Raw genomic sequence first — 22,792 nt, 5'->3', positions numbered from 1 at the left:
GGTATAAGGAACCCGTCGACTATATCCCGCTAGAATGTATTACGTGGATTAATATGCCGGGATGATCTAGCCGACTGCTAGTCTATAATGCCAGTCACTATATCCCTAGCAGCCATAATATTAAGACTGCTAAGGTCATATGGATGAAGACTGGGTTCTCTTACTGCCTGTTATGAAAGTCGATGAGCTCTCTTAGACCCGGAAAGGCCTCTTTGCTATACCCAAGCTTAAGACTATAATATAACTCCCGATGAAATTCCTAGATTGCTGTAAAAGGACCCTAGAAGGATTTGTCAGGAAGACGTTGATTAAATATTGGACTCCCGTCAACATTGGCGATACTAATGCTACCTAGTGGAGAATACTACATAGCTGTATAGTCATAGCCTTTAGTTACGCGAGAATTTGCGCCTTAGACTCTTCTGATTATTGTATCTACTTGTAAGATAGGTCTTGACCTTAGGTCCTTTCCATAAGAATATATATATGGCCCTTGTGCTTGAAGCTATAGTATACTTTTAGGACTATGATTAATATAATTTGCGTAATAAATTGCATAGACTTTGCTTCTGCTAGTGTTATGAAGGCAGTGGCTTTGATATAGAGCTTTGGTGAGGCTAAGAGGATATGCCTTAGATGTTGTAGGCGGCGGAGATATGGTATTTTATTAAGTTTGTAAAGGAATAAAGTGAGGAGCTGCATAAGAAGGCCAGAATTAATTTCTCTTGACTCCATGGTTGCAGGAACCGGATCTTTGACTGTATTGGTGTTCATCGCGTTGTGAGTTAGGGGACGGTTGGATTCGGTTATACTGACAGCCGCGACATCGGATTAAAGAATGCCCGATACCCTCTGATTGACCAGGCGGCGCAGAGACGTATGAATTTTATGTTGAAGAAAGCGATTAATTTTTACTTAAAAGCTTAATTGACCTGATGAGGAAATATCTCAAAAATAAAATGACGTTTAGTGTTGCGTATACTCACGCTTTTCACCTTTGCCTCATGAAGGTGAAGACAAGTTCATTGCCGAGGATATCAGATAGCGCTAAACTCGAAATATCCTTTTCAGAGGTCAAAGCTGGGGAGACCTCCAATCACTTCATGCGTCACGCCCTTCAATATACATATTCCTCGTGATTAATAATAAGTAGAACGTAACTGAGCATCGGTTATAACGGGTTTATGATCCGATCCTGCCGACTCTGGGGTATAAGAGGCTCTTTGAACAGACTGTTCTCTCTGTCATTATTTGAACACTTATAAAACTCTCTCATCTCAACAAACATGTCTGATACCGAGCCTCAAGCAGTTCAAGTCTCCCAGACTTCCGATGGAATCACAACCATCACTCTTTCACGCCCTCACCGCAAGAATGCCATTGACGGTCCTACTGCAAGAAAGCTTACCGACGCGGTTCTGGCATTTGAGAACGACGCCACGCAAAAAGTCTGCATTATCTACGGCGCACACGGTACTTTCTGCGCAGGCTTCGATCTCCACGAAGTCGCCAAATGGAATCCCGCGCAGGGAACAGACAACTATCTCGGCCCAATCATCGACCCGAGCCATAAAGTCGAGGACCGCAACATCGGCCCCATTGGCCCTTCAAGAATGCAGGTAAAGAAGCCAGTCATCAGTGCTGTAGCGGGCTACGCTGTCGCTGGAGGTTTGGAGCTCTCGCTCATAGGCGACATGCGCATTGCCGAGGAAGATGCTGTTTTCGGTGTATTTTGCCGAAGATTTGGCGTTCCCCTCATCGACGGCGGTACTGTTCGGCTACAGGCCATCATTGGCCTCGGCCGAGCGATGGATATGATCCTAACTGGAAGGCCTGTCTCGGCGCAGGAGGCGTTGCAGTTTGGACTGGCGAATCGTGTCGTGCCCAAGGGTCAGGCTTTGGTGGAGGCGACCAAGATGGCGAAGCAGCTTCTCACGTTTCCGCAGGAGTGTATGAATGTGGATAGAGCTAATTGCTATTACTCTGTTTATAACGCAACGTCGTTTCAGGATGCGTTGAGGAATGAGTTTGAGAATGGTGTCAAGGTCATCACTACGGAGAGTGTGAAGGGCGCGGCGACCTTTAGCAGTGGAGCTGGAAGACACGGCGTTTTTGAGACAGCAAAGTTTTAGGAGCCTGTACTACCCTCAACAAAGCTTTCGAAATGAATTTTGCAGTTGTAAACGTCTACTTGACGTGTCTCCGTCTTCCGGTTAACAGTGTGATTCAGTCGCTGTTGTGGCAGAGGTAGCGTGAATAAGCGCAATACCCAGATGAAGAAACAAATCAAACCTGTATATCTGTTCATATGCTCCGATTGCCAGGACACCGCCGTCGGTATCCCGCAGCTTGCCATCACCATAAACCCAATAACGCAGTGTCAAGACGTCAAAATCTGACTTGCCCGGCATTAGTCCTCCAGCCTGTCAGTAGATCAATCTTCTTGATACTAGTGATATCACCATGCAATCTTTGCTCTGTTAAACATGAACCCATCACCATGACTCATATAGGCTTGGGATGTAAGTACGATATTCTAAGTATTCTACTTTTCCATCTCAGACACTCAACTCGAACGCAAAAGCCGTCGTAGGATCTTGATGCTTCATCCTCAACTTCAACTTCCCCTCCTTCACAACCTCTTCCCTCTCCTCCAGATCATGCGGTCTATCAACACGCTTGAACCTATCCCCATCAACAACTCGAAATGCCAGTGTCTTGACCTTGACTCGTGTATCATCTGTCAGGCCAACTACATCAATCGTCCAATTCCCTGGTCTCGAGCGCGTACCCGCTAGTATCCGCACAACGTCCCCCTCAACAGTCGCATAAGCATCGAACAACCCATCTGAACTCGCGGTGGTCCTCAGACGTTGTCCCTTCATGCTTGAGGCGTAATACCGGTAGACCTGAAACTCAGCCGTTGGCCAGTATCCTTCCCCCTCGATGGCGTAGCTACCACCACTGCCGTTGGGCTTACTCAAGAGACCTACTATCATCAGTATTTGAACCACGACGATCTTCGACAGACTTACCAGCCATAAAGTCATGCAACGCTCCAGCGATAGCCCAATTCCCTCTAAGGCCATGTGCATTCTCTCGCTCAAGACCAGCGATCCACCATGCTCCCGCAGACGGGACTTGTTCTCCATAAACAGCATATTCATTGATGTTCACATCTTGAGCCTTATCGAGAGGAATGTCGTGCTTGGACAACAGATCATGGAATGAGGCCATTGATCTCGCCATGGTGACTGCTTCGTCGCCGCCCTCCATGTGCCAGGACCATTGATCGGGTAGGCTATCTTTGCAGCGAGGCAGGAAGGCTGACCACCATTCATGGGACGTTGAGGGGATGGCGGACATACTGGGGCCAGTAATCCGAACGGATGGAAGCGCCTCTCTGTGAACATATTAGAACGGTCCAAGTATCTATGGAACAACATACCGAATCTTCTTGAACGAACGAGTCCAGAGTTCCAACCACTGCTCCATCGATCTATTCCAAAAGAAGCTCAAATCCGGTTCATTCCAAATATCTATAACGAGCCCCTCAATCATATCAGACTTCTTCACATCATCAAGCGTCCGTTCGAGAAACACATCCCAACTCGTCCAATCATCGTTGTCTCCAGGGTACGCAAAGTTTTCCGACTGTCCGCCATCAGCACCCCAAGCAGCAGGGAGCAAATAAATGAACTCGCCGCCGTGTTTTCGAGTAGTATTGTAGTTACTCAACGCTGAAGCAAAGCGAGCCTAATAATGTTAATACGTACACCAATGATGCTCGGATGTAGTGTACCTTGTAGTCTTCGAGACTGACGGCGTAGCCTTTGGTTCCGGGTAATTGAGATCCACCACCTCGACCATAATTGAACCCAAGGTCTTTGTAAAAGTGATCAGGTATCTGATCTGGTCTATCTGGTATTCCGTACAAGATACCAGATGCCAGATGACGAGGCGGCCCTGTTTGAAGGGTCACGTCTACCGTTGCTACTCCAACAACGGGTTCTTTGACCTTGTCTACCTCTGATGGCAGGCTTTTCAGCATGGACATGTACTCTTCCGGCATTTTGCCGATATTCTCTGCGTGTTTGCTTGCTCGTGTGAGTCGAAGTGTTGAGCGCTGAGGTATATACCCATGGAGCAACTGAGACTAAGCCTTTAATGGGAACTCCGGTGGGATGCGAAAATTGTCGCGACTCAGCGATACAGAAAATTTAGAGTTATTCTCATACGATTTTGAGAGAAACGCCAATTATTGTGATCCATCAGCTAAAGCCTTGGAATGCTAGTCCCCATTCAAAAGTCATTTTCCTTTCGCTGGAGCGTCTTGACTCGTGATGTTGCGATTAGTGACCTACCCCTCCGTCTCTTCTCCGGTGGGAGATAGCCTCCAATTGGACCGCAAAGTACTGTCAATTCCCCGCAAGATCATCAAACCTAATCTCCTTCCCCTTCCCCATGGGGTGACGATCTTGGCACAATGTGAAGAATCCAATACTTAAACACCCGACGATCCTTCAATTCCCTCCATCACCATCACCATCATTACTGCAATGTCTCTCCACGAGAAACAAAGCATCGACCACATCGAACAAGATGTCACCTCTCAAAAAGAATGGAGCCACGTCCAAGGCGAACAAGGCGCCTCCATCGACCGCAACATGTCCCTCTGGCAAGCTATAAAGGCTTACCCGGGCGCCATAGCATGGTCATTCCTCCTATCATCGTCCATCATTATGGAAGGCTATGACATTGTCCTCATCGGCAATCTCATGGCCCAACCGGCTTTTCAGAAAGCGTATGGTGATTGGTACGGCGATAAACTCGGCTATCAGATTTCCGGACCGTGGCAGGCTGGCCTTGGGAATGGAACTGCAGTCGGGACTATCATTGGGGCTTTTGCTAATGGGTGGCTTACGGAGCGGTTCGGATATCGTCGTACCCTTGTGGCGTCTCTTGTTGCTGTTACGGGATTTATTTTCATTACTTTCTTTGCGCATGATCTTCCTATGCTTCTTGCTGGATCTATCCTCTGCGGTTTACCTTGGGGTGTTTTCGCAACGATGGCTCCTGCTTACGCTTCAGAGATTTGTCCTATGGCTCTTCGGGGCTATCTCGCCAATTACGTTTGTCTCTGCTGGGCTCTCGGCCAACTCCTCGCCGCCGGCGTCTTATTCAGCTTTTCCGAGAACTCAACACAATGGGCATACCGTCTGCCCTTCGCTATACAGTGGATTTGGCCTATTCCTCTCATTATCGTTCTCTGGTTCACGCCTGAATCGCCGTATTGGCTCGCCAAGAAGAATCGCCTCGATGAAGCGAAGGGCGTTCTGAGGCGTATCTCGGCAAAGAGCAGCAAGACTGATGAGGATTTGGACAAGCAGCTTGCCATGATTGTTCACACCAACAAGATCGAGAGTGAACATACCAAGGGCTCTAGCTACCTCGATTGCTTCAAGGGCATCAATCTTCGGCGCACTGAGATTGTTTGCCTTGTATTCGTCGCGCAGAATACAACTGGCGTTGGCATCGGTGGTACACCTACCTACTTCTTCGTCCAAGCAGGCGTCGACCCAAGCAACTCCTTCAAGTTCGCAACGGGGGCACTCGGCCTTGCTTCCGTGGGCGTCATCATCTCCTGGTTTCTCATCTACCGCATCGGCAGACGAGCCTTATATGTCTGGGCCTGTGGCATCTGCACAGTCCTTATGCTTATCATCGGTATTCTCGCCAGCGTTCCCCAGACTCAAGCTGTCAGTTTTGGCCAGGCTAGCGTTGTTCTAATTTGGGAGATTGTGTTCTACGCTACCATCGGACCTGTTTGCTATGCCATCATTGGTGAGATACCAGCTGTCAGTGTTCGCAGTAAGAGTATCTGTCTTGCTCGCATTGCCTACTACATCTCGCAGATTCTCAACGGCACTTATGGTCCTTACATGATCAATCCTACTGAGGGCAACTGGAAGGGCAAAGTCGGCTACTTCTGGGTGAGTCTCGAAATACTCACGTTCTCTTCCTCTCTGACATCATTTAGGCTGGACTTTCTCTGTTGACCTTCACTTGGGCCTACTTCCGCCTTCCCGAAACAAAGGTATGTCTTTCCCGTCATCTCTGGCTAACGGAGTGCTAACATCGTAAAGGGGCGGACGTTCGAGGAGATTGACATTCTTTTCGCCAACAAGACTGCAGCTAGGAAGTTTGCTGATACCAAGGTTGATGCGTACGCTGATGACTCTGAGGGGCGTATCATCAAGGAAACTGAGGTTTGATACCGGTACCAACAATGCAGGACATTGTGTGTTTATACTTGGTGTTCAGATTGATAGTCAGAATCTCAAATCCATCTATCCATTGGTCCCTAGACGCCTATGATCCCGGGGAGAAATATCTATTGTCCTCTTACACAGCGTCTTGACCATTCCATGAGGTCCTCAACTCATCTGATATCTTCACATAAGCCAGCCCAAAGACGTGACAAACGGCCTTGGGTTTAAAATCTCTTTGGATTTCCAGAAACACCCCGACACACTCCATCACGCCCTGGGGCATTCTTCTCTCCCGCGCTTCACACCTATGCCAAAAGCTCTTGCAAACCTGACATTGGTTCTTACTATCCAAGACATGCTCCTCCTCGTCCACCTTCGTTTCATTGCAGGACATTAGCACTGTTCTTCTAGGTCCCATATGAAACTTTGCTCGTTAGCTAGGTTACTCCGGGAAGTTTCAACACACTTACAGAAAGCTCGTCACTACCGTATTCTCTCCTAGGTCTCCAAGTTGCACTTGTAACCTCTTCATCTCGATCAAGGGTAAGGGTTGCTTTGGCTCCCTTGGTATAGCCAGCGCGCTTCAGCTGGCCATCTCTGTACATAAACTCCATACCGCAGAGCCGTTGGTATAGAGGATTGAAGAAGGCTGTTATCTGAGAAACACTCGTCCAGCTTCCTTCTTTATCTTGTAATCTCCAGAAGAGCCTGTTGCAATCTGCGGATATTATTTGATGTTCATTAAACTCTCTGCACAGATCACCTTGAGCCAACTCTGTAGGTTTCGTCCTAGCCTCAAAACTGTCACCGTTAAGGTACAGCGACCAGACAAAGCCATCCTGGAGTGATTAGTCTTGCGTCTTAAATCATCATTTATGACTTACTAATCTCTCAAAGTGATTCTCCACATGACGTGCTTCGATCATATCGCCATGTAACCCAGGGTGTACTTCAACAGCGTTTGGTTCAGCACCAGACTTTTCAATCCGGACTCCAGTGAACCTTTTATTTCCAAAATGGTTGGTGGAACCATCATCCTCAATCTCTACTTCCTCCCAGAAAGTGAGACCCGTTATCCTATCACCTTCATCAAGGTCAAGATGGTCAATCTCGTGGAACCACTGCCCAATATAGACCGGCGATCTCCCGTCCCAGAATTCGAAGCAGAAACCAGACACGTGATGTGGCAGTCGGTTACGCCCTGTTCTTCCGCGAGAGATCCCTACGCGCTTGACGCCGTTGAGGCGTACAGTTGACGATGGGAATCGGTCCATCGACCAATCAGAGTAAGGATCTATCCGCGTCCGAGCTTCCTCTTGGCCGTAGTTGAACGTAGTTGGAGGCGAATCAAGCCGAAACGAGTCACCATCGAGATGTGCCAATCCGAAGGATTCTACGGTGCACAACGATGTACTCATCTTGGCAGATACAAGTCAGTATCTCGAAGCTCAAGATAAAAAAAGGGGCTACTCACATAAGCATGTGCCAGAAACCCAGTTATAGTCTTTCCGTAAGGTGAAACAAGGTCATGCCACTCAGACGAGCCATCTTCAGGATGTTCCCAGGGCATACCCTTATTAGTCGCCTTCAAACGTCGTCCAAAGCTGGTAGTTATCTGCATTGCACACAGATCATCAGCTGACATCAATTCCGGAATGATTTCTGCTACGTACCATGAGGGAGTATGCAAAAAGCACAGCATGCTCCCGGTGAAAACGAACGGTTTGGAACCCAACACCAGTAATTCTCTCACCGGCCGGTCCATTGATAGACAGAGACTGTTCAATGGCCACGAATCGTTCTCTTGAATCATTGCAGATTTCGCGAATGCCAAACTCCCGTTCTGTTCCGTCAGTGTAGTAGAAGCCTAGGCCTCTGATACTGAAAGTAACGCTACTATCAACAAATACGGCAATCCGGTTCAGGAGTGGAAGAAGTGAACCACTTGGGCCGCCAAAGTCCATGTTCAAGATGAAGGCTGGCTGTGATGAGGCTGCATCGACGGTGGGAGGTTGTACAGTCGCCACGTCGGGTTGAGGAGCTGCAGGGTTCCATACAAGTTGTTCGGAAGTTATTGGCGTGTGGACGGTAGGGACGTCGCCTAGCTTCTCGACCAGCTGGACAGAAACGACCTTACAAGCCTGGCAACTCGTTAGTTACTCCATTAGTAAAGTTCAGATAAAACATACGTCAAGCCCAAGTAGCAGTCCACTTATGTAGGGGCCATTTTGCGGCTTTAGCATTTTGATGCCAACACAATCGTCAGGTTTGTCAATTTTACCCATGAGCTTCCACGATACCCCACCAAGCTCATCCTTGATCCGAAAAGCAAGACCAACTAAACCACCAAAGGTACTCGCCACATGAACAGCTATGACTTGATCCGATGATCTGAGGCTGAAATGTGTTTCCGCGTCAGGCTGAATCAAGCCAATACGAAAGTTCTCAGCTCCGTCTAGTTTTCTTGCCCGAAATCCGCATATGTAATCCCTCTTATCGAGATACACTCTGGACACCGAGATTCTCACCTCCTCATTACCCAAGCCGCCAAGTCGCAGGTTCAGATACCGCGAGCCTCTGACTTGAACACCCTTTGAAGGGCTCGAACATGGCACCCCTTTAAGTCCCTGTGTCTTCTGGGTCATCTCATATCCCAAGGAAACCAGTTTCTGTCTACAACGAGCTGTCTTCTCCAAGCGCGGCCGCTGGCGAAGCATAGAGATCATACAGTGGGTGATATTTTCTAAGCCGTTCCAGATCTGTTGCCGATGGCGCATGTGTCCTGTTGAAGAGTTGTCATGCAGAGAATGCTTCAGGTCGAAGTACAGATCCCGCCATGTCTCTGTTCTATTGTGATCCACTGGAAAGAAATTCATTTCGTGATCGCGAGAGAAACGGCTAGCCCAGAATGTCTGAGGTAAGTCGGTAGGCTTGGTTAGATTCGCAATGGTTGTTGATGAAAGCCTCAGGTTGCAAAAAGACGCGGTATCAAGAAAACCAATCATACAATGATTTAACTCAGTAGACAGCTTGGAGAAACAGTCCGATGATGTTCCTGTATGATTAGTGCCATAAGTGCCTCCGTCTAGAAAGCGACGAAAATTCGGATAGGTCACTATTCTGCCAGGATCGGCTTTCAAAAAAGCCCAACCTTCAGGGGGGCCTTCTCTATCCGTTGCCTGAGCCAGCGCTTGTTCATTCTCGGCACAAAGGTATGATATCCACTTCCAGCCGCCGCCATGTCTAGGCATACTTTGAATGAAGTCAGAAAGAACCTTGGAGAGCTCTTCTGTTTCGTAGCGTCGCCCCGACTTCAGGAACATCTGGTCTTGGAATATCTGCCAACATGTTTGATGAACGATGAATCCTGTAGTCGGACGAATTCTTGGATGTGGTTCCAATTCCAATGACCCATCTTCAACGTAACCGATAGGCGTGAGTGAGAACTGCGACTGGTCGTTTTCACGCTGGACTGTAGAAGGTCAATGGGGATTCGGCTACCGACGGGATTTTGTTACCTGCGAAGATCTTGCGATACCAAACCTGTTCTTGTTCTTCGTGATGCTGAGGGGAGGGGGTGCAAATTCCGCAGAGAGCGCATCTGAGACACATTCTCGCTATTGATCGATGGAGTTAAATCTTTCGTAGCTTGAAGCGAGATGTAGCGATGTTGTCGGATTAATAGCGACTAGTGATAGACCTTGTTGTCAGAGTCGAAGAGCGGGCAGCAATGAGTTACCTCGAGACTGGAAGCAGCATTATATACCTCTCTAAAGGGCAAAAGTCACAAAATAGGGTTTTCTTTCTTTGGCATCAAGTATTGTAGTACAATGTCTAAACTATGAGACAGTTGTGTTATTGGCAGTTGGGATCTGTGGCTGAAAGCATATAAACACCACGTATGGCTGACGATAAAGTAACGGTTTACGGAGGTAGGGCCAAAAAGTCCCTGCCCAAGAAGACTTACGCCACAATCCGTAATCCTTGTTAACTACTTCAAGGTACAAGGCGTCTATTTAATTACAGAAGGCTCCTTCTATATCATTACTATAAGGTAAGAACTATAGGGATCGATACCTATTGATTTACTGATTAAAGCCCCTATATTGCAGTAGTAACTAGCTATAGCTTGCCGAGATGAAGTATCTTTTGTATATTCGAAAGAGTGGGTCCCTCAGCCGCAGTCTTCTTGGGCAGGGACTTTTTGGCCCTACCTCCGTATGCATGCTCTCATTGGCCTCTGTAAAATAACCCTCAGAGTGTAAATAGTGACTAATCAAGAATATTGGCCGCGAGTGGCTGTCAAATTACAATTGCGAGTTATTGTATCTCTCTCTAACTTTCTGCATCAACTCTATAGATATCCACTAATGATCAGGCTTTGACTTCGCCCTCAAAGCTTCCCATTCGTGCTCCAGCATTCCATACTCAATCATATCCCACCATTGCCTATCAAACCAAATCGCCTCTCTACTCCTCCCCTCCTCCACAAATCCCAACTTCTTATACAAATGCTGCCCCCGCTGATTGAACTCAAAAGTGCCAATGCCAACACGATGATAGCCACCAAACCTAAAAGCCCAATCCAGCGCCCAATTGATGCTCTCTCCTCCATATCCCTTGTTCCTAAACGCGTCCGCGATGACAATACCAATATGGGTACCCCGATGCTGTTCGCGATTCTTGGGAGTGCCGCCCCAGCCGATACATATGAAGCCGATGGGGACTGGTTCTGAGCTTTCAATGTTCTGTTGCTTGGCTTCTTCGGGAGAAAGACACAGGACAACCGCCAGAACGGACTTTTGGAACTCTGTCAGGAAGTCTTCAACGCCTTTTTTGTTCTTGGGACGAAGAATGGAAGGATCTGCGAGAGCTTTTGCAACGGGGTCGTTCTCAATATGCTTGAAGAAGAATTCTTTGTCTTTGTCATTGTCTTCAGGGGACCGGTAGATAAGACGTTCCGATTGGAACGCCTTAGTCACGCTTGAAATGTCCATGATGACGATGATTGATAGAAAGAAAAAGATGATTGAGGTTTGTCTTTGTGGTTTATGTAGTCGTTGATTGTCGTTTATCTCATCGGGAATCCGGCACGTATCTAAGCGCAGGGTAAGCATGCATGGCGCCTCCACTTTCACCTTCCTATTTGGCGATGGCTCATGACTCACGACCCAGGTTCGCGATAGTGAAGTGGTGATCGATTCTCGACGCGGATTAATTGCGCCTGAGTCATGGGATTGACTCACTTTGAAAGACAAAAGAACCTCAAGTCTAGTTGCTATTCCTCAGGGATATGCAGTATTGTCTATTGTCTTATACAAGAGCCTCTCATTTATAGACATGGGCCTTATGTAACACGACCGCATCCCCTGTTTCATTCGGGTCATCTCATGGGTACACAATATCTCATCTTCGTGACTCAGCTTGACATGCATTCTCATTAATCTTCATCCAGTCTAGAAGTAACACGTTCGATAACGAATTGAACCTATCACCTCGGTGATGACCTATCTCCTTGCTTGTCGTATGTCGCGCATTATTCTCAATGGCACCTTGATCTGACGTGAGCCAGATTGTAGTCAGCCCACAACATCACCATCCCTATCATGTGGCTACGAGATGTTTCCCCCGATGCAACCGCCAGAAATCAGGCATATGAGCTTTTAACAAGACATCTCAAATATTATCTGGAGGTAGTGTACTAACTACTTGTAATAGCCCAAGTTGAGCTGAAAAGGTTATCGTCATCGTGGACCTACTGAACCTCTAGAACAACAAAATATGCATAAACACCAGCCCCAATCCTCTGATGTTCCCTCTTCCTCCCTACAACCTTTATCTTCCCCTCATAAGCTAGTCCATTGACCTTGGCCTCATACCCCTTCACCTGCCAGACCGACTCCCGAATCGTCGAGACAATAACGCCACCAGCCTTGCTAACTCTCACAAACTCATCAAAAGCCTCGGGTCCAACATGACCCTCCGTCATAGTCCCAACACAAATGACCGCATCATAACTCTGTGAGGGGATATCAAGCGTTTCAGCGAGGTTGGCGACATTGAGTGATTTGTACACGCCTGTTCGCTCAGCGACTTCAAGCATACCGGGACTTAGGTCGATTCCGTGAAGGTTTGAAGCACCGAGCTTTGTGAGCGCTTCGCCGACGAGGCCTGTTCCGCAGCCGGCGTCGAGAATTTTAGCTGAGGAGATTTGAGTGCCGAGATGGGTGACTAAATCTTGAGACGCGAGTTGGGGAGCGACGTATTCTTCTTTCTCGACATCCTGGTTGTAGGTGTTTGCCCATCCATCATAGGTACTAAGTGTCTCTGAGAGACTGGTCGCTTTGAGGGAGCGCTCGAGCTGAGACATGTTGATCAATTGAAGCAGAGGCTTTGGTCGATTGATTTTGTCAGCAGGTCAAGTTCACTGGATGTAGAAAGATATTTGCATCAGGCGTTGGGAAGAGGGGCATTTGTATCTCGTGTGCAGCCAATGACGTAGTAGTTGAATCTAACAAGATGACGCTGGGGATCGTAAGATAAGCATCACAACAAGTTAATTTCTCACAGCCGAGACTCATCAATTCTGCAAGTAATGTAACGTAATGTAATGATTATGTTTATTTTACTCGAGCAGTGACTATCACGCGCACGGGATATTACTGAAAGCATTACTCTCCTTACTAATCTGACTTAAATGCACTCAAAATCCGGTATCAACAGTCCCGAGCGATGTAAACCAAACCTCGGCGAAATCTTTGCCAACTCAGCGACATACCCCGGCACACCACCCGGAATCTCCATATTGTACCATAACTTGGGATCATCTAACGCCAGCGCAGCCTCATGCATCTCCACGATCTCCTTACTATCCCAAATACCCTCACGTCTATTCAAGCGTCGCAGCAGGTCCAGCGCTCTAGCACGATGCGGCCCTTCAGTGCATGACCATACAACTACCGAAAGACCAGAAATCAAATCGCCGTCGAGGGAGAAACTTGGTTGGCCGGGTGTTATTAGGCGCTGGGAGAAGATCTCAGCGGCGTTGAGGAATGCTTCGGCGGTGTCGGGGGTTGGTTCGGAGAGGTCTTCGGGACCGCAGGACATGCCCATTCGCCAGAACGCTTGTTGGAGGTTGAGGTATGTGAGTTGGGGGGATGTCAATTCTTGACATTCCCATGTCGCGATGTGTTTCTTTGTCAACTCGAATCGCGAACTCCAGACTTCGAACTTAGCATCCATCTCTTCCCATTTCGCTTCGAGTTCCTGCTTCTCTGGTCCTTCGAGGGTACACATCTCAATTCGGCCGTCGTCGTTCATCGAATATGTATATGGCGTTTGCGAAATGATGTCCACGGTTTCGACGTCGAGTTTGCGCAAGAAGCTAGCTGCTTCATCGAGGTCCTGGAAAGGCTGGTCCGACCCATCGCCGCACTGCAAAACATCAAGACAGCCAGAGTGAATATCCGGAATGATGGTATCCTCCAAAAACATCGAAGCTTCAACGCCAAGATTCGCAAACATCTCCGTAAGCTTCCTCGCCATCTTCTGCTCCTTCGCACTATTGATCAAAACAGGCGACGAGAGCAGTTTCGTTCCAGCGCGAATATGTCGAATCGATTCGGCATACCGACCAGTAATACCCTCAAACGCAACGAATAACAAACAGCACACCAGAGTACACTGCAGGTCGAATGCAGAATCCATCGACATGTGGGGTATAATACGCTGGATGGATTTGTTGTACTGCTGCATAGCCAAGCTTTTCAGCTGCTGGAGTGGAGAGCACGTCTCTTGGCCCGCCATGTAGAACCTATGCGCGGCACCAACGGCTATGATGGCATGCTTGATAGGTTCGCATGAATGCGCAAGAGGGAGGACATAAGTGAGGTAGAAGTTTGATGAGCCGGGACAGCAGGTGAGTTGAGTGGAGGTCCAGTGGTGAAAGTGGTGAAAATAACAGTTCTCAATGGATGTATCGGCTATACGAGGGTTGAGAGATGAGACGGTGTATCCAGTGACGGGCATTGAAGCGCGTTGCTGGATCTGGTTCTTGGTGGGCGTTGCATAACCGTCGCATTTGACACGGCCATCGCGACAGCGGCGACATGTCGGCTTCTCCTCATCACACTTCAAATGCCTAACTCTACAATAACACAGTGATTAGAAGCAGTTCGCCGCCCAATTAAAACAGAAATACGTACTTGCTACATCTAATATTAGTCTCTGATTCGTCAATCAGCCATTTGCAACGGGGGACATACCAGGTTAAACAGCCAGTGCGAACTTTGGGTCTGGAGGCGCGCTGCCATTTGACCTTCTTGGGCAAGATTACGAGCTGGTTCGTCGACGTAGTCATTTTCTCTTCCTTCCTAGTTACGAGAAATTTGATCAAAAAGGACAAAGCAAAGCAGGGAAAGCGAGAGAATTTTGATGCTGTTGGATGGTGCACTTCGTACAGGGAAATATCAACATGTAGCAGTGTGGAGACGCCAAGAGGCGCAGTACAGCGCTAGCAGGGTCTTAATCCCTGCCTTTACGACGCAGCCAATCACGAAAGAAAGCTCGGCTGAAACGTGGGTCTCACAGCATCTGGAACTGTCTGTGTCATACCGGGCAAAGTCACTTTTGGTAGTAACTGCGTAAGCCTCAATGATACACTTCGTTTGTTTCGCTGGAAGAATCATGCATATTTGACAGTGCCTCCCAATTCACCTGAAACGGAGCATCTTGGCATGCACGTTTTCGGCTGTTGAGTGCCGATAAGGCTGAATTAAAGAGGCAGAAATCGAGATGAATTACGCGGCTCCCAGGGGCTTTGCAGGTCGAGAACATCCCAATTGTAATTTGATGCTCGATTTGTGATGGAATCACGCTGCATTGTGAGGTATCGCTGAACGGCGAGCCTGTTTGGGAAAATTGTCCGTGATGAGAAGGATATGTGACTAGCGGAACTATTGTAAAACAACATGACACTGCATCTCTGGACGAAACAGTCTTCAAGATCGTTTAAGGGCTGATACTGCCAAGGATGAAAGGGGTATCATGATCTGCTGTCCGTTCCGCATTGTCGGAACTAGCCCCGGAACTCGGAACGCTTGGCTCGGAACGGTGAGTACTCTGCAACGCTGCAGTCCCCGTACTTGAAGCTCTCAAAACTGTCGCAGGTAGTTATTCACATCGACTTGGTGGTGTTTAAGCGTATGTAAAAGCCTATAGACAACCATAAACACTATCCCGTATAAGATGACTACAGCCGGGACTATACTGGCCCCACTTCAGCTTGTTACTTTTGGTAATCACCGCCAAATCGAAGTTATACTTTTGAGTTTGTTCGCTAGGCCAAGCCCAGGATAGCCTTGAGAAACAGACTCCCGAGATCATTGAGGTGTTGTTTCGTGGCGGAGCACGTGCGCTCCGCGGACTACGACTCTCGGGAACACGGAACGGCTGTATTAACGTTCATACCGCGAAAGAAAGAGTCGAATGAGCCAATCGAAAAGAGTTCAACAAGCAGTATCACTGGTCGTTTTGGCCAGGAGTTTGACAATTAGCCGCAATGGTGAAGTTATTGATTACGTCACTCTTGCTGAGGGGGCTCAGGGTTGTTGAACACTCACCGGAGCAAACCCCTCAAAAGACCACAATGGAACTTTCTCCTCGAATGCCGAACAACACCTGCATAGTGGTAAGGAGATCTACAGGATAACTCGGCCTTGGCAAAAGCGTATTCCGCCCCTCGTTCACTGTTAGCCAGAGATCTTTGACCTTCTGGCACTATCATCTTAGCATCATTACAACCCACCACGGTGCAGAACCAAAGTCCCAATCACATGTATCGCAGCGTATAAGTAGCCCTATCATATTGTGTTACAAGCTTCATCTTGGCCTCGCTAATCGTGCGTGAGCCGCTTTTCCGGGAGACGGTACATAGCCTCGCTCCACTAAAAAGGTTTTCGGGAATGCCGAATGCGCCTCAACACCAGCATAGTCATATCCGGAGGCCGAGAAACCCGTTCATCGCTGGTGAATGAGACTTCGGGAGGGGATCGGAAATATTAGATAACAATGGATCTTTTGTCGATGAGTGAGTCACTCGTAGATCTTCTGAATGTCATAATCAAAAGGTGCGTTGTATCGTCAATACATCCGCACGAGGGCATCTTCTCGCGATCATCGCAGGCGGTGAGGGTCACTCGGATATGATGAGCACCGGCGTATTGACTCCCAATGCATGGCAACCTCGGTCCTGTACTCATATCATGCCAACAAGCCCCCAGTTGTAGACCTCGGGTTCCTCCTCTGACTTTTTTGGTTGTTTGTTAACTCCAGGACCGTGACTAAAGGATCTAAAAGCATGGCGTAGAAACTACCACGTCTATGTCACCTGTAAATTGAATAGTTTCTCTGTAATTCTATCTAGATAATCTAATCATCCGACTCCTTGTAAAGAGAACTTGCATGATCTGAAAGCGAGGACATATTGAGTGCATGGGCGTGGTTAATGACCGTTGATCAGATGGCATAAGCAGATCGTTAATTACAGTGCATAGCGTACGGCCCGGACCTGCTAACCTTGACACACTTACAAATTGATAAAAATCTCTTCTTTTCTGGTCCCGTGATTACATGTTAAGTTCAACTCTGTACATGCAAACACCGCGGCCTTACCGGCTCTTCAGATGTCGGTAACGCCATAACGCGTCCAACGGCAACCTTCAATTGTTACAAAATGCCAAACAGCGGCCTTACGTTATTGCTTCGGAGTAAGTGAGACAATTGGAGAGCTGAGATCCATTAGATTAGACACGCGCCTCGGTGGTTTCGTGATACAGAGCGCGGCCGTCGTGTTGACCTTCGGTAGGGCTAGTTAGTCCGTGCCGCGGAAGCCGGATGACTGATCTTCATAACTCTCGTCAACCAGACATGACATCACCTCCTCACCGCTTTCGCACTACCATCATGGCTTGCAATAGCTATCCGGTTTACAAAGTCAAATCGCATATGGCCCTTCCAGATCCGCACATGCCGCCCGGTCGCTTCCATCACGCCATATTCGTCGAAACCAGCGACAATGGCTTTGGTACTCTGTACCATGTCACTGGCGACGTCACATCAGCAAATGGAATGAGCTACGAGAGTAGAGATTCACCTGATCCCGCTCAATTAGAAGGCTTCTATTCTAAAGAATTGCTGGGCTATACTGGCTCCGACGTCCATCCACAACAGTGGAGTTCGGTTCTCGCGTCACTGCCGACTCCACCTCAGCAAAAAGCGTCAAGCCCGAAGAACCAAGGCCGCGTTGAGCCTTTTAAGGAGAAGGTTGGCGGTTATGGATATGTTTTTATACTGATGGAGAAGAGCGTAAGCCTCTTTGGAAATGCACTGAGTGGGTTGAGTGGTACGCTATTCCTGCTCTTCACGAACGCGGCCTTATTCAAAGCGGTGGTCAGTAACTACTCTAACATTGCATCTCCTTGTTCAATAGTCCAAGGTTTCTAAATTTCTAGTACATTTTCCTTGTAGATTACGCATCTTGTCTGCGTTGAGTACAGCAATGAATGTAGCTGTCTCGTCACTTTCCCATCGACAGGAACAAGAGATGCTCACAGCGACAAAGCCATTGTAGCAAGCAGTCCAGCGCATCCTGCAGCCAAAGAAAATCTCAAAACTCTCGAACCGTCATTCGACTCCACCGGGGCATCAGCAGTGGCCGTAGAACTGCCTGTTTCCTTAGAAACGGATTCCGTACCCTCAGCTTCACCCGTCGCAGTAGTAGTAGTCGGATATTCACTCTTGAGCTTCTCCAACCCAGCAGTAAGCGTAACTCTCCCATACTCAAACGTCGGACCATAAATTTCCCTCAAATCCGACTGTCCCTTGTAGGTCTTTGGTCCAATTGTCGAGGGACCATTAGCCGGTCTGTTGATCATGGTGCAGTCCTGTGCAACAGATCTGCTCATCTCACAGTGGAGCGAGTAAAACCACGTTTTACCATCTTGTGGCTCCGTGATGACTACATCCATGGTTCCTGTTGGGTCTGCGCTTGAGGCGAGGGTTTTCTCGGCCCATGGACCCAGGGTGATAGTTTGGTCGTTTCTTTCACAGCTCTCGGCGTCGGGTGGACAGCTGAGAAGATATGTTGTTGCTGTCGCGTCTGCGCCTAGGACTTTTCCATGAAGAGTCATGGCGTCTGAGGGGACGAGGAGCAGCTCTTTGACTGATGTTGACATTCTGATGGTGTTGTGATTGAGACGTTGTGGCTTGATGGAAGATGTCAATAATTGAGGACGATGCGGCCTGGATGTTACGTATGATAACACAGAGGCGAATATTTATGTTGTTTAATTAAGTATACAAATGATTGAGTTCTTGCAACGGTGAGAATGAGGATGTCAGCAAATGCGAAAAATGAAACAGTGCGTCTTCACGCGACCAAGTCCGTGCCGCATCCTTAATTTCGCCGAGTGGATCATGGAACATGGAACACAGAATCTCAGCAAACAATATTATTGAAGTCAATGCGGAAATAAGAAGGACGTCAAGGAATAAAAACCAAATATGTATGTAGATACCAGAATAGAAGCCATCTCTAGGTATACAGCGACCTCGTGTTACATCAAAGACATGTTCTCGTGGCTCGTGCATACTCAACCCTGCCATCCCCTTCTAGAGTTTTCGAAAATGGGTCAGCCAATTCTCGCTCTTACACCAATCCATAACGATATCAGTCTTGTTCGTACTTATCTATATACTAAAAGGTTTGTTACACTAAACTTTCTGCAGCAATGGACTAATCCTGATCTCTAGCGAACGCCCTCCGCCGGTGTTTGTCAAACAGGCTCAAGGCGGAGGATGTCACGTTTCTCAAGCTATTTTCACGCATTCTTATTGGTCGTAAGAATTGCCCAGGTCCGTCAAGCAACTCTCAATCTGGCATTATCTAACTTCAACAAAGATGAAATCTCAAGAACACTTGAAAGAGGCATTGATCTCGAATGGGAAGATGTTTATGATCTAGTTAATCCTTTCGGCGACACAAGAGGTCGCTCATTCCATAGTGTTTGGACGTTCGACCTCGACAAGGACGTTCCCTTTCTCACAAAGCATGACAAGCTTTGCACGGCACCTCTCAGCCTGGCAAGAGATAGAGATAGACTACTTACCTTGGATGACTTTGAGCTGGTGAGATCGCCTACCGAGGAAATCGTAGAGGAGATTACTGTGCCAGCACCGTACCGGGATCTTCAACTTGATGTTGATCAGAGAAAGAAGGCATTGCTTGGCCGCATACTCCGAGACTTTGGTCATACATGGCGCCATTTACTGCGGAGATAAATAAATAATACCACATTCATGAAGCTAGCATATGCCGTTATCTGGATTATAAGCATGGACTTCGGTATAGTGGAACGTACAGGATTTGAGCACGTTGGTGGCGGTGGCGGACGATATGTTGGAGCGGCAGACTTGCCACGATGGGACGCACCAGATAAAACGATCGTCCAGGTTGGCTCATGCTGGTTTATCTTGGTACGAAATATTCGCAAGGGCCTTGCGATGATACGAGAACATATGGAAAATCACACAGCGATCGCCGATACAACGACTGGTACTGTAAGATACGCAATATTAACTCTGAGACGAATCGTCTGCTGCAAGGTCCACGACGGCGACTTGATTTACGCACAACCAGAGTCATTTTGAAGGTGAAGAGCAACAACAAAGAAAAGACTGCACAAGACGATATCTTCCAACACTCTCAACTGCAAGCTTAGTATAGACTGCCAGTTAGGTTCAATTGAGACAAGGTCTTTGTCATAAGACAGAAAATTAAATGGTCAGTTTAATGATATCAGATGCGAGGAAAAAGAGTGTAAAATTCTGTATGAAAAGCATCAAGAAGCTAAGGTCCTGAGGGGATTCCGTCCCTTTATATCTGTCACCACAATCATTCATCTGATCCCACGAACGAGGCTAGTCCGGATTACTTAATAGTCACTAAATCAATTAAATCAATCACAACGAAGTAAGCTTGCTCATGAATTTCAGTTTCACATATCTTATGGTTTTGTTCTTGCAGCCTGGTCATGACCAGCCCCCGCTCTAGTTGCGAACAGCTTCCAAATATGGCAGACAGTACAACCCTGCGTTGGTCCCCCGCCACGCAATGATCTGATCAATGCGGCGCCCGCAATTTAGCCACAACACATTATCGCGCATTCAACTTCATCGAGACTTTGAAGTAGGATAAAATGGCGCAAGCAAATGAACACGAAGAGTCTCTTCAGGCAGATGTACGCTTTCCAAGGACGGGTCCGAATAGTGACTGTTTGCTGATTCTGCTAGGATGCCGCGTCTTTGAGCCATGATTCCGCCTTAGCAGCGTCGTACGTTGCTTGAAGCCATCAGCGGGATATCTACTGACTTGTTGTCTAGTCTCGAGTCAGGGAGTTATCTTACTTCTCTCAACTCCAGTGTCTTGAACTATAAGTATGTACCGTCACGAGAGTGCGTCCGTATCTAACGATATGATACAGATACGAAGTGCGCTTGAATAAAAGCTCTCAGAAGATGACTTCAACTGATTGGCTTTAGAATGGACGGCGATATCACGCATTCCGTGAGGGCGCATACCTGGTCGTAAGTAGAAAAGCAAGAGTTCGAAACGTCTACTGACAAGTATAAGCCCAATGATGATGAAGAGCAAGACAGAATGGATCTAGGCCATCACATCTACCGTCTTGTCCTCGGTGGCGATCTCTTTCTCGCGCCTATTGGCGATAAAGTCAAGCGAGTCCTTGACCTCGGCACGGGAACAGGTATCTGGGCCATGGATTTCGCCGAGTACACATTCCCTCATCCCTAGCATACCATGTCTAATAATTCTCAGCGAATATCCCCAAGCTGAGGTCCTTGGCACCGATCTAAGCCCCATCCAACCCCCATGGTACTCGCCCCTCTCCAAACCCATCACCTATCTAACATCCCCAGGACCCCACCAAACTGTCTCTTCGAAGTCGATGATTTCGAATCAGACTGGCTCTTCCGCCAACCCTTCGACTTTATTCACGCGCGCGAACTAGAGGGCTGCATCAGCAACAACGCCCAATTCTTCACCCGCGCTCTGCAGAGTTTAGCGCCCGGTGGATATCTTGAAATGCAAGCTGTTCACTCAGAGTTCAAATCCGACGATAACACGAAAGATAAAGCTGAGAATGCGCTGCTTTGGATGAAGACTATGGTTGAGGGGTCCTCAAAGTTTGGAAAGCCGTTGAATGTGGCGCCGGAGTGGAAGAAGCAGATGGAAGAGGCTGGGTTTGTGGATGTTGAGCAGAAGATTCTCAAGGTAAGTACTATCGTTGTTGTTGAGATGTTTGCTAATGGGTAAAAAGGTACCGATTGGATCTTGGCCTAAGGATCCGAAACTTAAAGAGATTGGAAAGTTTCAGTCTGTGCAGGAAGCACAGGTCATCACGTCGTATACTCCTGGCATCTTCTCGCGTATTCTTGGATGGAGTGATAAGGAGATTCAGGTGTTTATGGCAAAGGTGAAGAAGGATCTTTCAGAACCGAGTATTCATCTTTATCTTCCGGTCTATTTCATCTGGGGAAGGAAACCGGAGTGATGAATTGGACTTGAACAAGATACATCAAAGACTCGGGATGACATGACGGATCATTGTTAGTCCCAGTTTGAGATCTCATGACTATCTATGCTAAAAATGAATGGAACTTGTTTTTATCTTGCCGCAAAGAATGCTATTTTATCAATTTCTAAATCGCAGCTTTGTCTTGATTCATTCCATTCGAATTGTAATTCCTATCGATCCTTATCTCGAGATATTGATAAAATAAGCCTTGTCGGGGTGTTCTGGTCCTCGCTTTCTTACCCGGGACTTCAAGAAGTATTATTTTTATTTGCGTGGCGATCGTTCGAGAGAGCTAACAACGAGAAGAAACATATGTAGAGCTTTGCTGACTATGCATAATCTATTGCTGAAGAATACAGGGCTTATGGATGTTATTTATCACTTTTGCTTATGAGAGTTTTACGCAGACTGCGAAATCTTCAGATCGTGGTGCGTTCGTCTTTTCCTGCTGCTTCTGTTAAACATATGAATCCTTCTTAGTTCCTTGTGTGTCCCGGTATTTTGACTGCGTTTCTATCGTTCACTTTCAATCGGATTGCTACCAAAACAAAAGGCATTGAGGTCGCGTCCAATAAGGATAGAAACATCAAGCTTGTGTGGATTACCCCAATGTTAGTGGGGGCGCTTGGACATGCATCCCCTGGTATCAATTATTGGCCCCATTTCGTTCTCTGTTGTACTCCGTAGCATTATTAGTTTCTTAACATCTGAGTGGTCTAGATGTTCAGTATGGAGTTGCTGTGCCTTTGAACATCATTTCCGAGTTCAATTAGTCTCGGTATTGTGAGCCTTTTCATCCTGTTTATGCTAAATTTTAGCTACTTTTCGCGATGGACAGTAATTCAGCTTCGATATGAATGGGGCAAG

General features: G+C 47.4%; 9 protein-coding genes across 9 annotated transcripts; 5 read left to right on the top strand and 4 right to left on the bottom strand.

Annotated features, from left to right (window-relative positions):
* Nucleotides 1–1,156: 1,156 nt before the first annotated feature.
* Nucleotides 1,157–2,190, top strand: FOBCDRAFT_225080 (ClpP/crotonase-like domain-containing protein). The gene has a single exon (XM_031187304.3). It carries the CDS (start codon nucleotides 1,287–1,289, stop codon nucleotides 2,130–2,132), a length of 846 nt encoding a protein of 281 aa, XP_031038439.2. The 5' UTR covers nucleotides 1,157–1,286; the 3' UTR covers nucleotides 2,133–2,190.
* A 297-nt stretch (nucleotides 2,191–2,487) lies between these two features.
* On the bottom strand, nucleotides 2,488–4,093 carry FOBCDRAFT_261606 (glycoside hydrolase superfamily). The gene is made up of 4 exons (XM_031187305.3): nucleotides 3,803–4,093; nucleotides 3,449–3,756; nucleotides 3,036–3,403; nucleotides 2,488–2,989 (listed from the first exon to the last, which is right to left on the bottom strand). The coding sequence occupies exons 1-4, from the start codon at nucleotides 4,070–4,072 to the stop codon at nucleotides 2,559–2,561; spliced, it is 1,377 nt and encodes a 458-aa protein (XP_031038440.2). The 5' UTR covers nucleotides 4,073–4,093; the 3' UTR covers nucleotides 2,488–2,558.
* Nucleotides 4,094–4,559: 466 nt separating this feature from the next.
* FOBCDRAFT_294246 (general substrate transporter) lies at nucleotides 4,560–6,308 on the top strand (the record flags this gene model as incomplete). Its single annotated transcript, XM_031187306.3, has 3 exons — nucleotides 4,560–5,993; nucleotides 6,041–6,097; nucleotides 6,147–6,308. 3 exons carry the CDS (start codon nucleotides 4,560–4,562, stop codon nucleotides 6,273–6,275), a joined length of 1,620 nt encoding a protein of 539 aa, XP_031038441.2. The 3' UTR covers nucleotides 6,276–6,308.
* Nucleotides 6,309–6,405: 97 nt separating this feature from the next.
* FOBCDRAFT_138248 (uncharacterized protein) lies at nucleotides 6,406–9,595 on the bottom strand (the record flags this gene model as incomplete). Its single annotated transcript, XM_059607993.1, has 6 exons — nucleotides 6,406–6,645; nucleotides 6,743–7,111; nucleotides 7,157–7,690; nucleotides 7,747–7,887; nucleotides 7,946–8,413; nucleotides 8,462–9,595. The coding sequence occupies 6 exons, from the start codon at nucleotides 9,593–9,595 to the stop codon at nucleotides 6,406–6,408; spliced, it is 2,886 nt and encodes a 961-aa protein (XP_059465083.1).
* Nucleotides 9,596–10,514: 919 nt separating this feature from the next.
* Nucleotides 10,515–14,702, bottom strand: FOBCDRAFT_251042 (uncharacterized protein). Its single transcript, XM_059610934.1, has 4 exons — nucleotides 14,537–14,702; nucleotides 12,976–14,412; nucleotides 12,032–12,607; nucleotides 10,515–11,312 (listed from the first exon to the last, which is right to left on the bottom strand). Exons 1-4 carry the CDS (start codon nucleotides 14,629–14,631, stop codon nucleotides 10,640–10,642), a joined length of 2,781 nt encoding a protein of 926 aa, XP_059467331.1. The 5' UTR covers nucleotides 14,632–14,702; the 3' UTR covers nucleotides 10,515–10,639.
* Nucleotides 14,703–16,914: 2,212 nt separating this feature from the next.
* On the top strand, nucleotides 16,915–17,792 carry FOBCDRAFT_39400 (uncharacterized protein). Its single transcript, XM_059612178.1, has 2 exons — nucleotides 16,915–17,038; nucleotides 17,137–17,792. Exons 1-2 carry the CDS (start codon nucleotides 17,005–17,007, stop codon nucleotides 17,772–17,774), a joined length of 672 nt encoding a protein of 223 aa, XP_059465082.1. The 5' UTR covers nucleotides 16,915–17,004; the 3' UTR covers nucleotides 17,775–17,792.
* An 86-nt stretch (nucleotides 17,793–17,878) lies between these two features.
* On the bottom strand, nucleotides 17,879–18,505 carry FOBCDRAFT_240720 (uncharacterized protein; the record flags this gene model as incomplete). Its single annotated transcript, XM_054704948.1, has 1 exon — nucleotides 17,879–18,505. One exon carries the CDS (start codon nucleotides 18,503–18,505, stop codon nucleotides 17,879–17,881), a length of 627 nt encoding a protein of 208 aa, XP_054560923.1.
* Nucleotides 18,506–18,964: 459 nt separating this feature from the next.
* On the top strand, nucleotides 18,965–19,610 carry FOBCDRAFT_320262 (uncharacterized protein; the record flags this gene model as incomplete). Its single annotated transcript, XM_059612044.1, has 3 exons — nucleotides 18,965–19,033; nucleotides 19,083–19,184; nucleotides 19,231–19,610. Coding segments are annotated over 3 exons (551 nt in total), but the record flags the coding sequence as incomplete, so codon positions are not given.
* Nucleotides 19,611–20,490: 880 nt separating this feature from the next.
* Nucleotides 20,491–22,032, top strand: FOBCDRAFT_225067 (S-adenosyl-L-methionine-dependent methyltransferase). Its single transcript, XM_031187314.3, has 9 exons — nucleotides 20,491–20,569; nucleotides 20,622–20,662; nucleotides 20,712–20,765; nucleotides 20,813–20,819; nucleotides 20,871–20,915; nucleotides 20,962–21,119; nucleotides 21,166–21,222; nucleotides 21,267–21,621; nucleotides 21,668–22,032. The coding sequence occupies exons 1-9, from the start codon at nucleotides 20,528–20,530 to the stop codon at nucleotides 21,899–21,901; spliced, it is 993 nt and encodes a 330-aa protein (XP_031038449.1). The 5' UTR covers nucleotides 20,491–20,527; the 3' UTR covers nucleotides 21,902–22,032.
* Nucleotides 22,033–22,792: the final 760 nt, after the last annotated feature.

Source organism: Fusarium oxysporum, chromosome VI (genome assembly GCF_013085055.1).
Source record: "Fusarium oxysporum Fo47 chromosome VI, complete sequence".
NCBI lineage: Eukaryota > Fungi > Ascomycota > Sordariomycetes > Hypocreales > Nectriaceae > Fusarium > Fusarium oxysporum.
The sequence above is the reverse complement of the archived record's forward strand: the minus strand, read 5'-3'. Positions and strand labels throughout refer to the sequence as shown.

Coding starts and splice junctions, on each gene's coding strand:
- FOBCDRAFT_225067 (XM_031187314.3), top strand. CDS start 20,528: ATGGCGCAAGCAAATGAACACGAAGAGTCTCTTCAGGCAGAT. Junction 21,120..21,165: donor TGGGCCATGGATTTCGCCGA/GTACACATTCCC, acceptor AATAATTCTCAG/CGAATATCCCCAAGCTGAGG. Junction 21,223..21,266: donor AGCCCCATCCAACCCCCATG/GTACTCGCCCCT, acceptor TAACATCCCCAG/GACCCCACCAAACTGTCTCT.
- FOBCDRAFT_251042 (XM_059610934.1), bottom strand. CDS start 14,631: ATGACTACGTCGACGAACCAGCTCGTAATCTTGCCCAAGAAGGTCAAA. Junction 14,413..14,536: donor CGCACTGGCTGTTTAACCTG/GTATGTCCCCCG, acceptor TTGTAGAGTTAG/GCATTTGAAGTGTGATGAGG. Junction 12,608..12,975: donor CTGTTGATACCGGATTTTGA/GTGCATTTAAGT, acceptor CAAAGCGACCAG/TCTCTCAGAGACACTTAGTA.
- FOBCDRAFT_39400 (XM_059612178.1), top strand. CDS start 17,005: ATGCCAAACAGCGGCCTTACGTTATTGCTTCGGA. Junction 17,039..17,136: donor CCTTACGTTATTGCTTCGGA/GTAAGTGAGACA, acceptor GACCTTCGGTAG/GGCTAGTTAGTCCGTGCCGC.
- FOBCDRAFT_225080 (XM_031187304.3), top strand. CDS start 1,287: ATGTCTGATACCGAGCCTCAAGCAGTTCAAGTCTCCCAGACTTCCGAT.
- FOBCDRAFT_261606 (XM_031187305.3), bottom strand. CDS start 4,072: ATGCCGGAAGAGTACATGTCCATGCTGAAAAGCCTGCCATCAGAGGTA. Junction 3,757..3,802: donor TCAGTCTCGAAGACTACAAG/GTACACTACATC, acceptor TAACATTATTAG/GCTCGCTTTGCTTCAGCGTT. Junction 2,990..3,035: donor GTTGCATGACTTTATGGCTG/GTAAGTCTGTCG, acceptor TGATGATAGTAG/GTCTCTTGAGTAAGCCCAAC.